The sequence below is a fragment of the Brienomyrus brachyistius genome, chromosome 12 (genome assembly GCF_023856365.1).
Source record: "Brienomyrus brachyistius isolate T26 chromosome 12, BBRACH_0.4, whole genome shotgun sequence".
Classification (NCBI taxonomy): Eukaryota; Metazoa; Chordata; class Actinopteri; order Osteoglossiformes; family Mormyridae; genus Brienomyrus; species Brienomyrus brachyistius.
The window spans coordinates 25,418,578-25,430,248 of record NC_064544.1 but is presented as its reverse complement, the minus strand read 5'-3'; the positions used below and the strand labels follow the sequence as shown (position 1 = coordinate 25,430,248).

Sequence of the window (11,671 nt, the reverse complement as noted above, 5' to 3'; positions counted from 1 at the left end):
AAAAACATCTATACAATGATCTTAGTAGATTATCGACAGCTGTATTACCAGGATCATATCTGGACAAAGCAGCAGTAAATGAAGAGACAGTTTGTGTATGATCATCGAGCTCTCTAATAAGCCGCTCCTGGTCAAAAGTGTTAGGCTCATGACTTTGTAGTGACTCAAAGCATTGTAGAGCATTAATAGAAAAATTAATTCTTCATTTCCTCTCACCACAAACAATTAAGTTTGGACTTTAAAAACTAAGAGGATCACATGAACATACATTGTTAAAACATACATAAATAAAACAATTTATTAGAAGACAAAAAAAGTGGGAAAGGGGAACTATCCAGTGTGTGTATTATAATGACCGCTCTGGAAAACTCGCTTGTTAGACAGGCAAAGGTCACCACCAGTATATCCACTACAGTCCAGAAGTCCACAAAGCACAGTCCATAAGAGTCCAGAGTAATGCCTTTAAATTCATAATTCAGTGGGGAATCCAAAAGCAGTTCTGGAAGAAGAATGTAATGTTCGAAATGTGAAGCGAAGATTATGCATCAGGTCAAAATCATATATTAACCATGGCAAGTTTGACAAGAGCTTAATACAAAAAGTATCCCTTTATCAACCTAAATCTGGCTAAGCCTAAATTTGAATTATTTTTGTGACTGGTGATGTAGAGGGGGACTTCTCTATAATTCTTATCTTAGTGCATATAACCTGCTTTAAGAATGTAGTTTTGCCACTGCTTTGCTATATTATCACTACTTTTTATCTTTTACTTAATCGCAACCACAACTTGAAATTGAACAACCACCAACATCCTATTGTTACGATCCCCAGTCTAGGGTTGAGGACCGACAGAAAGGTAAAGGGAAAGGAGAGGGGAAAACGAGACAACCAAGGGATGGGAAAAGGGAACATGGGAAACAAAGGGACCTTTTTTGTATTTTTTATATTTAATCACAGACACTTTTACAAAAACAAGGTGCAACAGACTTCGGGAGTGACATGGGCCAAAACAATAAACAAAACAGCGCTAACAAATGATTCCCCAAGCTAAGCTAATTCTAAAGGAAATGAAAACGAGAAAACGAAATGACAAAAAATAAATCTAACTCCCTAGCCAAAACCACAGTAAACCACACATACGCATAAACAAAAAGGCAGTCACTCCTTACGCACCGAGACAGACACGAACATACAGGAAACACAAAACCAGAGCGACAGTGTCCGAGGGGGTAAGCAAAAGAATCATCAACAGGCAGGCGGGAGATCAAACCAAAGAAACAGTCAAACCAAAGCGGAGGTACAAGAGGGCAAAATGAAAGTCGGAAACCAATAGACCAAAAACTGTCATACACCATAAATCTAAAACCAAACAAACCAAACAATAGTCAAACAGTGAGCATAGCTGCCGCTGTTCTCCCACCATGGCCTTTTCAGTCTGAGATCCAGAAGCAGCGTCAAAGATGGGGGCGTGGCCAGGTCCGGGAGGCGGAGTCGAAGGGAGCAAGATGCGAATGATAACGAGCAGAACCTGCAGGGCAACCCCTCCCCTGAACCTTACGGCACGTAACACTTGGTCTCCATTTGTTTCTAAGTCATTAGAGTTGTGTTTGTAATAAAGTTCCCTTTGTCCTGCAAGACACCTAGTGGACCTTGAATCATGCCTCAGCGTGACAGCTGCAGTTTACTTTTTGATGTACATTGTCAATAATGGAAAATTTTAAAATCGTGATGTCCAAATTAAATCAAGGTGGCCCCAAAGCACTACACCTAATTTGGTGTAAATGCAGCTGTAGGGGATGATGTAACCAAAAATTGTCTCAACAATTCAAGCATTCAACATACACTGCCCGGCCAAAAAATTTCACCATTTGAATTTAAATCAGCAAGTACTTAAAAGCCAATGATTGGATCATTATTACAGCTCAGCAACGTTATGCAACAATAAAGTGAAGTCAGCTGAGTACCTGAATCTGTTGAATGGCCAGGTTATCCCATCAATAGATTTTTTTTCTTTCCTAATGGCATGGGCATATTCCAGGATGATAATGGCAAGATTTATGAGGCTAGAATTGTCAAAGAATGGTTCAGGAACATGAGAAAAGATTTTCACTCATGATTTCGCTGCCACGGAGTCTTGACCTTAACCCCACTGATAGGCTTTGGGATGTGCTGGAGAAGACTTTACGGAGTGGTTTGCACCAGGTTTTGGGTCGCAGGCTCTCATGGCCTCAGAGCTATTAAAAACAAAAGGTTAAAATCAAATGAAAGTTACCCTATAGGCCTCGGGTAGCACTACAATTGGCACCTGGTTTTGGGTTACAGGCTCCTATGGCCTAGGAGCTATTGAAAAAATAGCCCTAATTTTAGAGAAAAAAAAAATCACTTCAAGTACACAAAGGGTTAAAACTGAATGAAAGTTGCTGTGTCCTATAGTTATACTATATACTATATACTATAATTTGCACCCATTTGGGGGCCATAAGGTCCCATTGCCTAGAAGCTATTGGAAAAAAATCTTTTTACCCATTTTTACTTTTAAAATGATCATATAGAATACAATAAAGAGAGAGTAAAAAAAAAAAAGAGTAAAATTCACTGTGTCCTGTGTATGTGAGGTAGTTGCAGAATATGCACCCATTTTGTAGTTACTGGATCCCATTGCATTGAAGTTATTGCAAGCAATCAGTATTTTATTATTCTGACAGTAATTCGTTGACGGTCCCTAATTCAGTGGTGCTTGAGCATCTCCGAGGCTGTGGAACTGATCTGGCCGTCTTTCGACTGCCTTATGCTGGCTAGTCTGGAGGGTCTAGATCTGAATGTCCGTTGAATATCCAACCTAAAACTGATTTCAGCTAGGTATAATAGTAGCTGTAGACGTCAGTACCCAAAAGGCAAAGTTTCCCCACTAGTCAACAATCTGCCTTCGTTGTAAATGACCCTGACCTTTTTAGCGAGAGGTGAAACAGGTGAAACGTTTTCACGTCACGTTTGATTTTGTTATAGTGCATCATTATAGGCGATTATTCCAAAGCCTTTCATTTATCATGCTTAATAATGTCTCTAAGGACAGTGGGAAACAGGGCTCTTTGACCCTCGCTTCAGTAGACACTGCAGGTGTCGAGTCATGTTGAACAAAGTAAAGCGTATCATTTTCATTATTAGGTCCGACCGCATTGTTGATGTTGTCCATTTCTTCTAATAAGGCTTCGGGTATAGGAGGGGAGTGTTGCTCCGTCCATACCTGCTGATTCAGGTCTTACGTAGATTGTCTCTCGACAGACCCCCCTCGATCCGCGTCGTCTCACATAGAAAGAACACAGAATACCGCAATCTCTAAAAAAAATTAAAGAAAATGTTCAAGTTATTTTAATGTATAGCATTTATCATAAAACGTGCATATAAGAAATAATATACTCACATATGGAACTCCTGTGTAGGTTTCTTTTTCCAGTGGGGGGAGGGTAAGGCCATAGATGATACTTGGGATACTTCTGTTTCTTTACAGAAGGGGGGGGAAACTGGCACGGTGGCCGCTCAGCGTAATAAATATCTGTGGCTGGTTGCGTTCCTTTTAGGGGAAGATATGTGTGGAAAGTGCGTGAGTTTGATATAACTTTTCTTAGGATTCTTTAATGAGAATACAGCGTGTCAAGTTTTAGGTTACCTCCGATGATCTTATTTATTAATTATGTCGAATGTCTATTTGACATCACGGTGTTTTCTTTTGTCTTCTGTTTGTAGTTATGCACAGAAACACACAGGATACGTCACACTCGACCCGGGATGATCTATGGGGAGTATAAATAACAGCTGTATGGGAAAACTACTTTTCCCCAACTTTACCCCCTAACCTCAAGAAAAGCTTTTTATGCACAAAAACAGGCAAAATATCAATTTGATGTGTGGCTGGTGCTTATTTTCTATATGTAATTGTGCACGGACAGAGACCGTTACGGTTTGACCGGGATGACCTACGGGGTTGTAAATAACAGCTGTATGTGAAATCTACTCGCCCCAACTTCAAAAACAACTTTTCTTCAAATAGCTGCATATTAAAGAAAAGGGGGGTCACTCCCCTCCCTGCCAGTTTCACAGAAACACACACACTACCCACTCCCCTCCCAGCCACTTTCATAGACACAAAGAGACTGCTGTAGGGGTGCAAAGCGTTTATTGCAGGAAAGCGATAGACGCATCTCCTCTTATTCTACGCTCCAACTTTCTCATTTCCACAGAGTTTCTTTCAGAACTATACAAAACCGGAATGACGTCCAACAGCGCTCTCAGAATGGCCAAGTCTTTTGCAGACACAGCCAGCCACAGGTGGTATTAGAATTCCTTATCCACAAAGTTTCCAGGCTCCAGACTAATGGGGACATCGCTCACCTTCCAACAGTACCACACCAGCAGCAGCCCCACTGTACAGTCTCACTCGATCAGGTGACCAGCCCGCTCACCACCGCCAGCCATGTACCTGGTCACACTGCATGGCGAGGCACCCTCCTATTCCAGATGGGCAGCCATGTCCAAGCAGGCTTTCCGGAAAGCATAATATGCAGTCTCTGGCAACCATACAAACAAAGGGACGGGTGCTGAGTGAGCGAGTAGTCTTTAACAGCAGATTCTCTGTAACTGGAGGAGGTGGATGCCCAGCACTGGATGGTGGATGCCTAGTACAGCCTGATTCTTCATCAGACCCTGTCAGGTTTCTTTGCCTTGAAAAGCATAAAAGAAACACAGAAGCAAATCTTAACATCTTTGACTTACTCTAGTGTAAAACAATGTTTCTTGCGGAAAGAATGTAAAATTACTGTAAAGTTCCCGTTATGGGAATAATGAAGCAGTGGCTGAACTCTAACTTTATTTGGCTGCTGCCGGCCACAGTCACGCCGTACACACTCTTTTTATATTCCAAAAACACAGCTGTAGAACAGTCCTCCACTACACCCTTCCTTCTAATTCTTATTTCCCGTTCCACCCTCGCCTTCCCATCAGCCTCTCTCTGCTCTCCCGCCTCTCTTGGATCGATGCATGCCCACAGAAAATATCCCTCCCAGCAACACCTGTAACAACATTCCTAAACATGATACATTATTATTGCATTATAAGAAAATGCCAATGTACTTTGTGTCATGATTGAGAAATATAGTCTTACCTCCTTCTCCACTTTCTTTTCCCCATTCCTCCTCCAGATTCTGACTGTACGTGCAGGTCAGAGTTCGCCTTACACTTCAGAAGTTTTGTTCTTGCATGGGCAATGTTTCTTGTAGGTCATACATAAAAAATAAGAAATGCTATCATTCCCTGTTTGTTTTTTATTTAGAGGCAGTCATAATCAGATCATTATAACTACTTAAAACATTACCTGCTTTTCCCAAGACACACACTTTAAACTGTGGCCAGTCTGTGCTTGGAACAATTTCTTCCTTCAGTGCCTTGCAAATGACTGTTAACTTTTCCTGGTGGACAGTGACAAGTATCTTCTTCTGGTCCTGTGAACCACTTGCAAGGTACAACACCACCTCCACCAGCCAAAAAGTCCACAACAGCAAATGGTAGCATGCTGAAAAATACAAAAAATAAGTAGGCTAGTGCAACTGTGGCATTGCCACATATCCAAATTTAAAAGGCAAGAGGACAATTTTTCTCATTAATTCTTCAACTGACACAACATTCAAGTCTTTGGATAATTTGGAAACAAAGTAAATTTCAAGGCATGTTGAGTCAATTGGGTAGCAGAAAAAAAGGTATATAGTTTTCAAAAAAATTACACAGTACTGTGACAGCTTCACAAAAGCGTAAAATATTTTTCACAATGAGAATTCTTCCCCCTACTGCAAAGCAGTTATCACCTTGAGAACAAGAAATGAATGTCTGTCCATAACTGTACTGCCTGTACTGCTGGCATGCTCCAAGCCCTTCAATCAATGGGCCAGATACATGTTTAATGTTTTACAGTAGCTAGAAAGTTATAATTATAGGACATACGTGAGAGTACTCATCTCACATTAACCTGCAAGGTTATTAGCAGGTAACCACAGGTGTCAAAACTGTCTAATTTATTATTCTCATTCGGTAATAAAGCATTATTTCACAAACAATATGCCTACTTTCCTCTATCTATTAATTATGGGCAAAAAAAGAAGAACAAAAATAAACAGTATATGCTTGTTCCTTGTTCAATGAATGAACCCTTACAGCACCATACAATTCAATACATTTATGGTGGTCCAATATCACATGGTGAAAAAAAGTCCTCCTCCCATCCCACATGGAACTGGTAAGTTTTTGGTTTCTTACCTGGTCCGGCTCCCCCACTCATTTTTTATATCTATTTTTAGTAGATATAAATTGGAAGGCTAGCTGGGTTATTTTGCTCGCTGGAGTTTTGCATTAACTTGCAATACATTCGTTTTCTGCTTGGTGACCCGTGTGACCCAAGATACGCTAGAAGAGAAGGGAACTAAGTAGATGTTATGGTAACCTAATGTAATAAAGTTTTAACAAAGCCGTACATAACAGCATATAATACCATAACAGCAAACAGATTTCATTTAAACTTGGAAAACCCCTGGAACCTGATCCGTTAAACACAACTTTATTACTGAATGTTCATTTAAGTATAACCCAGATATGTGTAAAAGTAATGTTTCACTTTTAACCCAAAAAACTTTCGTTTATACCTGTTGTACACCAGTGGCGGCTCCTACAAGACTGCAGGTGAAACAATGTTTCACCAAGAAAAAATAATCTTCATGACAATCACTTTTTATTGGTGTGAAACCATAAAATGCTCATAAAAATAAGGTGCATCTTCTAATTTCAGCTCCTCAACAGTTTACGGCTCTGGTCAAACTCTTGAAACAGCGCCACTTCCAACCGCGGTGAAACAGAGAATCTCAGTGAAACAAGCTTCACCTCGATCAATATTTTCCCCCATTAGATGATAATCATCCCAGACCCTGGCGGCTGGTGGATTTTCCAGGTTCAATGAATTCTTATGGCAAATAAGTCCCACCCGTGAAAGAAATGCCTACTGTGATAGGATAGTTGTTCACTTCAATATGACTGACACAACACTGTGGCCAATCACTGCCAATCATGTACTGAGCACCTGACCTTGAGTGTGAGGGCAGCTTGAAAGCTTCATAAATAACAAAACGCATTACATTTTGTTTATGAAATCCTCATTTTTCAAACTATGGTATTTTTCTGTGAATTAGAGAGACTGGTGATTTCAGGTATTTTTGACTATGTGAAATTTGTTTTATTATTCATAAGTGCTTGTTCATAAAATGAATGTAGTGGCCTATAAAGTGGGGTGGCTTATCGCTGGGGAAATAAGGTATCTACCTTTTTGCCTGTTATTTCCATAGCTGCTCAGTAACTCCTCTGCGAGATGGATCCACTCACCAACATTTTCGGAGATGAACGGAATAACATCGTTGATTGCATCTTACAGGATTGTTTCCAGTCTTTTCCTTATGAGAAGAAATTACGTGTGAAGGCAGAGTGAAGACCAAGACCCTTCTATTTTGTAGTGATTTAACACTATGAGGCTAGAGCAGAAGAAAGAAAATGGCAACAAAAGAAAATGGTACAGTTGATCTTTTTCTGTAATAATAGTTTAGGCCCTGTATTGTTTTATAATATTAGGGTTAATGTGTGTGTCCTTGTGATTGTTGTATGGCTTTATCAGTTTCATTTTTTATTTTATTTTTTTTTTTTTTATTCACCTTTATTTAACCAGGCAAGACAGATTAAGAACATGTTTCTTATTTACAACTGTGGCCTGGAAAGGGCAAAGCCCTTTTGTTCATGTTTAACAAAAGTATGCAAGCATCCAGAAAAAGAACAAAGAGCAAAAACAACAGCTAAAACAAACCCCATAATATAGTAACATCCATATATAACCTCATATTATGACCTATACCTTAAATTGAAGAGTGTGCTTTTGCCTAAACAGGTGTGTGTTTGCTTATGTGTGTGTGTGTGTGTGGTGTGTAATATAAAAATGCAGTCAATGAAATCCTGTGTCTTGTACATATAACCTAACTGTCTGTAAAGCCTCATGAATGAAAATCAAGGCAAGGGGGTGCAAGGCATATGTTATCGTTGAAGTTAACTTTAGCCGATATCTAAAGTGAAAACAAACTATTAAGCATTACTTATAGAAAATAATCAAACATTTGACAACTGTGAGGCCAAGTTACAATACAAAAATTAAACACTTACAGATATGTCTCGTAACTTCTTCCTTCTCCATCGCAACTGCACGCAATGAATTACGGGATTCTTCTCGTTTGGCAAAGATGCAAGTATCCTTGATATTTGGGGAGGAGCAAGACTAACATCCGGGGATTTTACGGTCCTCGCATCTTGTGATCAGTATAGTATTGGAACTGGTCTTCGGCAATGGAAGATGACGTAAAACGGGTGCACGAGAACACAAGTACGATCAAGTCACGCGCCTCGGAATTTTCGACTTCAGAAAGATAATCGAACGCACCATTATTCAGCCTATGACAGTATGGCTACGTTCACACTGCCAGCCACATCGTTCCATTCCGATTTTTTGCTCAGATCGGATTTGTCTATCTTGACGGTTCACATTCATAACTACAAGTGACCTGTATCTGACTGCAATGTGAACGCATCGATCCTCCGAAACGTCACGCATGCGCGCATTGATATGTTTTACACAGGTTAACTGCGTCACCAACAACAAAAAACGTCATATCTATGGGACGACTCATGGCATTAAAAATGGAGGCGTTAGTAGCTCACTCGCTTTGCTCTGGAGGACTATAAACAATGAATCAGCTGTACATGAGCAGATCGAAAATGAGAAAAAAATCAGGCGGCTAGCTTTTTCTGTTTTCTCAGTTATTGCTGAGACTGCTGCACCAAGAGATGTGTGGGTACGAGGCTGCCAGTGCAGATTGATGATTTCAGCGCATGCGTATAAGCAAAAAGCCACTTGAATTCCGATCTGAGCGTTCACATTCAAGTCGCATGGCCGCGAATCGGATACGTATTCGATTTAGTACCACGAATGAAAGTGACACAAGTCCGATTTCAAAAGATCAGATTTGCGTGTCCACACAGCCCTGAAAATATCAGATCTGTGTCACATTAAGGCAAAAGAAATCCTATTTGAGTCACTTCAGCATGGCAGTGTGAACGTAGCCTACAACACCTATGACACTCTTCCGCTCGATACGCCCATCTTTTGACACACCCACTAACCTTTCGATACGTCCGTGACGTTTTTCACTCGCCCACTACTCTGTCTCAGTCGAAGTAGTATAATTATTCATTCGGGTTGTTCCTTTCTTTATGTATGGTGTTTGTATGTATCGTGTTCATTTGTTTAATAAAAAGGAACATTAAAAGTGTACAAATGGGGCATCGTCGTAAAATATGCCGTAAAGTGTAATACTGCGCACGCGCGGTATACGCGAGGTACAAGTTGGGCAGGTGGTGTGGTTCGGAGTAATTTCGGAGTAAAGTTTTCTGTGCGGCGATGGGTGCCAATCGAAGAATTGCGATTATTTTTGGTGGTTTTATAACGGCTGTTGCTGCTGCATTTTATCCTATATTTTTCTATCCCCTCGCACACTTAAAAGAGTACAGTAAGTAATATAATCAACGAACCGTCTCGCTTACAATTTTCATATCATTTCTACTAATCTAATAAGAACCCAGAACCATTTATCGATTTTATAATGGGAAGTGTCAAGACCATATCATACACAGCAAGAAATAAACAAAATTGTTTAACTAATTAGCAGCTCATCTGATTCGTAGAAAAACATAGTGACAATTTTGACATTGTCCAGTTTCGTTGTAATACTTGTTATTAGCTGTGGCAAGTATGTGATTGTAAATGGAAAAAATACTATAATGTGTTCCTTATCTGTAGAACAGATGCAGGGCATAAATCGTGCCGGAATCAACCAAGCCGAAGTTCAGCCCGTTGGTAGGTTCGCTGTTTCTTTGCTTCCCGGACCGAAGTCTGAAACTGCAGTAGTCACCTTAGAGCATTCGTCCTAATCCCTTAAATGCTCTATGAATCACTGTGTAATAATGGTCGCTGGTGCGTCTAGGGGTAGGGTTTTGAATCCAGCCTCCTCATTGTGTATATGCACTTTATATGCCCCCCCCCCCTTGTCGAACTGGGTTTTTCTCTCGCATCCCAGCTGGTTGGCGGCTCTGTATTCCCCATATCTGATGGTAGTATGTACGTATATGTGCAGAATGTAGCCCAGCGTCGTGTCTTGTGCTGCCTGGGTTTAGGATCTACCTACCATGAGGAAGATTAATAGATATAGCTAAACGTCACCGTGACCCTATACTGTATTGGGTTTAGTTAAATGTGTTTTGGAACAAAAACAAAAAAATTAGAATTTTGTCAACAAAATTCTGAACATAGATAAGTACTCTTCTCCATATCCATAACAGTATGTTTATAATTAAACTTTATTTTTGTTATCTTATTTTAACAGGTGTGAAAGTATGGTCTGATCCCTTCAAATCAAAATGAAGGATTCCTTAAAATTCACCTCTGGAGGTTGTGTAATCATGGAATGGGACACCCATAAATGAACAGATGGGACTGAATGTAATGTACAGTGTATGTGGGATTTTTTTTCAAATTCATACAGCCTGTGATAATCGTTTGCAGAATTCATGCAGTTTTCTCTGGCCTTAAAGAATAATAAATATGTAAACATATAGCATCTTTTTATTGTATTTGGAATTCAGTTGCTTGGTTCTTTTTGAGCAAAATTCTACCAGTTTTTTTTGTCATGGTGATTCAGTTATGCAAGTAATTTTAGTAAGATTAATCCTTTTCATATTTTGGGTGTCATCTCTATGTCAGCGAATTTCTCATGCATGGTGCTAGGATACTTTCTTATTCACTATCCGTGTTCATACTTCTTGTGCCAATGTACTAGGCAACCACATTCGTTGATGCCAGGCCTGCGGTGGAGCCGTAGAGCAAAGCTGCTTTTAAGTTTCATTTATGAAGTGTGATATGGATGTTATATTAAAAACAAAAAAAGAATTTTACTAGGTATACAGTATACAAGGTAGGGATGTCACTAACGAAAACATTTTCATAAATTGAAATAAAATAAGATGAAAATAACTACATGTCATGCCCGACTCGTAAGATCCTCGTGTGTGCCACGCCCCCCTGATTATCCACGTGTGCTTCCCTAATTGTACCCAGCTATACCCTGTTGTTTTGATGTTAGGTGATGTTAGTTCTAGTGTTATGTCCCGTACTTTTAATAAACCCCCAGTTTTCCCTTATTTTGCCTGCCTGCCTAATCCTTCCTGCCCCTTCGCACAACCGCGACCCTGACACTACGAAAACTCTAAAAATGAACCTGAAATAATATCAGTAAAATGCAGACAAATACTATTTAACTAGAGTAAATGATTTGGGACTATAAAAATAGGCAGCTGCTATATGTATGTGTGTGTATATGTGTATATATATATATATATGAGTACACCTAAAATATATAAAAGCTAAATTAAACAAAATGATGATAACACTAACAGATGGACAGACCTGCAATTGCAGCACCTGGGAGTCTTTAAAATCCTATACTGAGGAATGATGTGAATGTAGATATTTTCAGACTTCCTCAAG

The 11,671-nt window shown here is 39.7% G+C and overlaps 1 protein-coding gene and 1 long non-coding RNA gene across 8 annotated transcripts; one reads left to right on the top strand and one right to left on the bottom strand.

The window, feature by feature from the left end:
* Positions 1 to 205: 205 nt before the first annotated feature.
* On the bottom strand, positions 206 to 9,170 carry LOC125705372 (uncharacterized). 6 transcript variants are annotated; one of them, XR_007381486.1, is made up of 8 exons: positions 8,239 to 9,170; positions 7,357 to 7,484; positions 6,304 to 6,875; positions 5,369 to 5,566; positions 5,159 to 5,266; positions 3,668 to 4,718; positions 3,422 to 3,571; positions 206 to 3,336 (listed from the first exon to the last, which is right to left on the bottom strand). It is a non-coding gene; the product is annotated as an uncharacterized LOC125705372 (long non-coding RNA). The 6 variants fall into 6 exon arrangements; XR_007381487.1 differs by having other exon boundaries at positions 6,304 to 6,466; XR_007381484.1 differs by having other exon boundaries at positions 207 to 2,234; positions 3,245 to 3,336; positions 6,304 to 7,484.
* Positions 9,171 to 9,355: 185 nt separating this feature from the next.
* On the top strand, positions 9,356 to 11,325 carry smim20 (small integral membrane protein 20). 2 transcript variants are annotated; one of them, XM_048971913.1, is made up of 3 exons: positions 9,356 to 9,638; positions 9,934 to 9,985; positions 10,512 to 11,325. In XM_048971913.1, exons 1-3 carry the CDS (start codon positions 9,530 to 9,532, stop codon positions 10,528 to 10,530), a joined length of 180 nt encoding a protein of 59 aa, XP_048827870.1. In that variant the 5' UTR covers positions 9,356 to 9,529; the 3' UTR covers positions 10,531 to 11,325. The 2 variants fall into 2 exon arrangements, with proteins under 2 accessions (XP_048827870.1, XP_048827869.1); XM_048971912.1 differs by having other exon boundaries at positions 9,929 to 9,985.
* The last annotated feature ends 346 nt before the right edge of the window (positions 11,326 to 11,671 follow it).

Coding starts and splice junctions, on each gene's coding strand:
- smim20 (XM_048971912.1), top strand. CDS start 9,530: ATGGGTGCCAATCGAAGAATTGCGATTATTTTTGGTGGTTTTATAACG. Junction 9,639..9,928: donor CGCACACTTAAAAGAGTACA/GTAAGTAATATA, acceptor CCTTATCTGTAG/AACAGATGCAGGGCATAAAT. Junction 9,986..10,511: donor AGCCGAAGTTCAGCCCGTTG/GTAGGTTCGCTG, acceptor TTATTTTAACAG/GTGTGAAAGTATGGTCTGAT.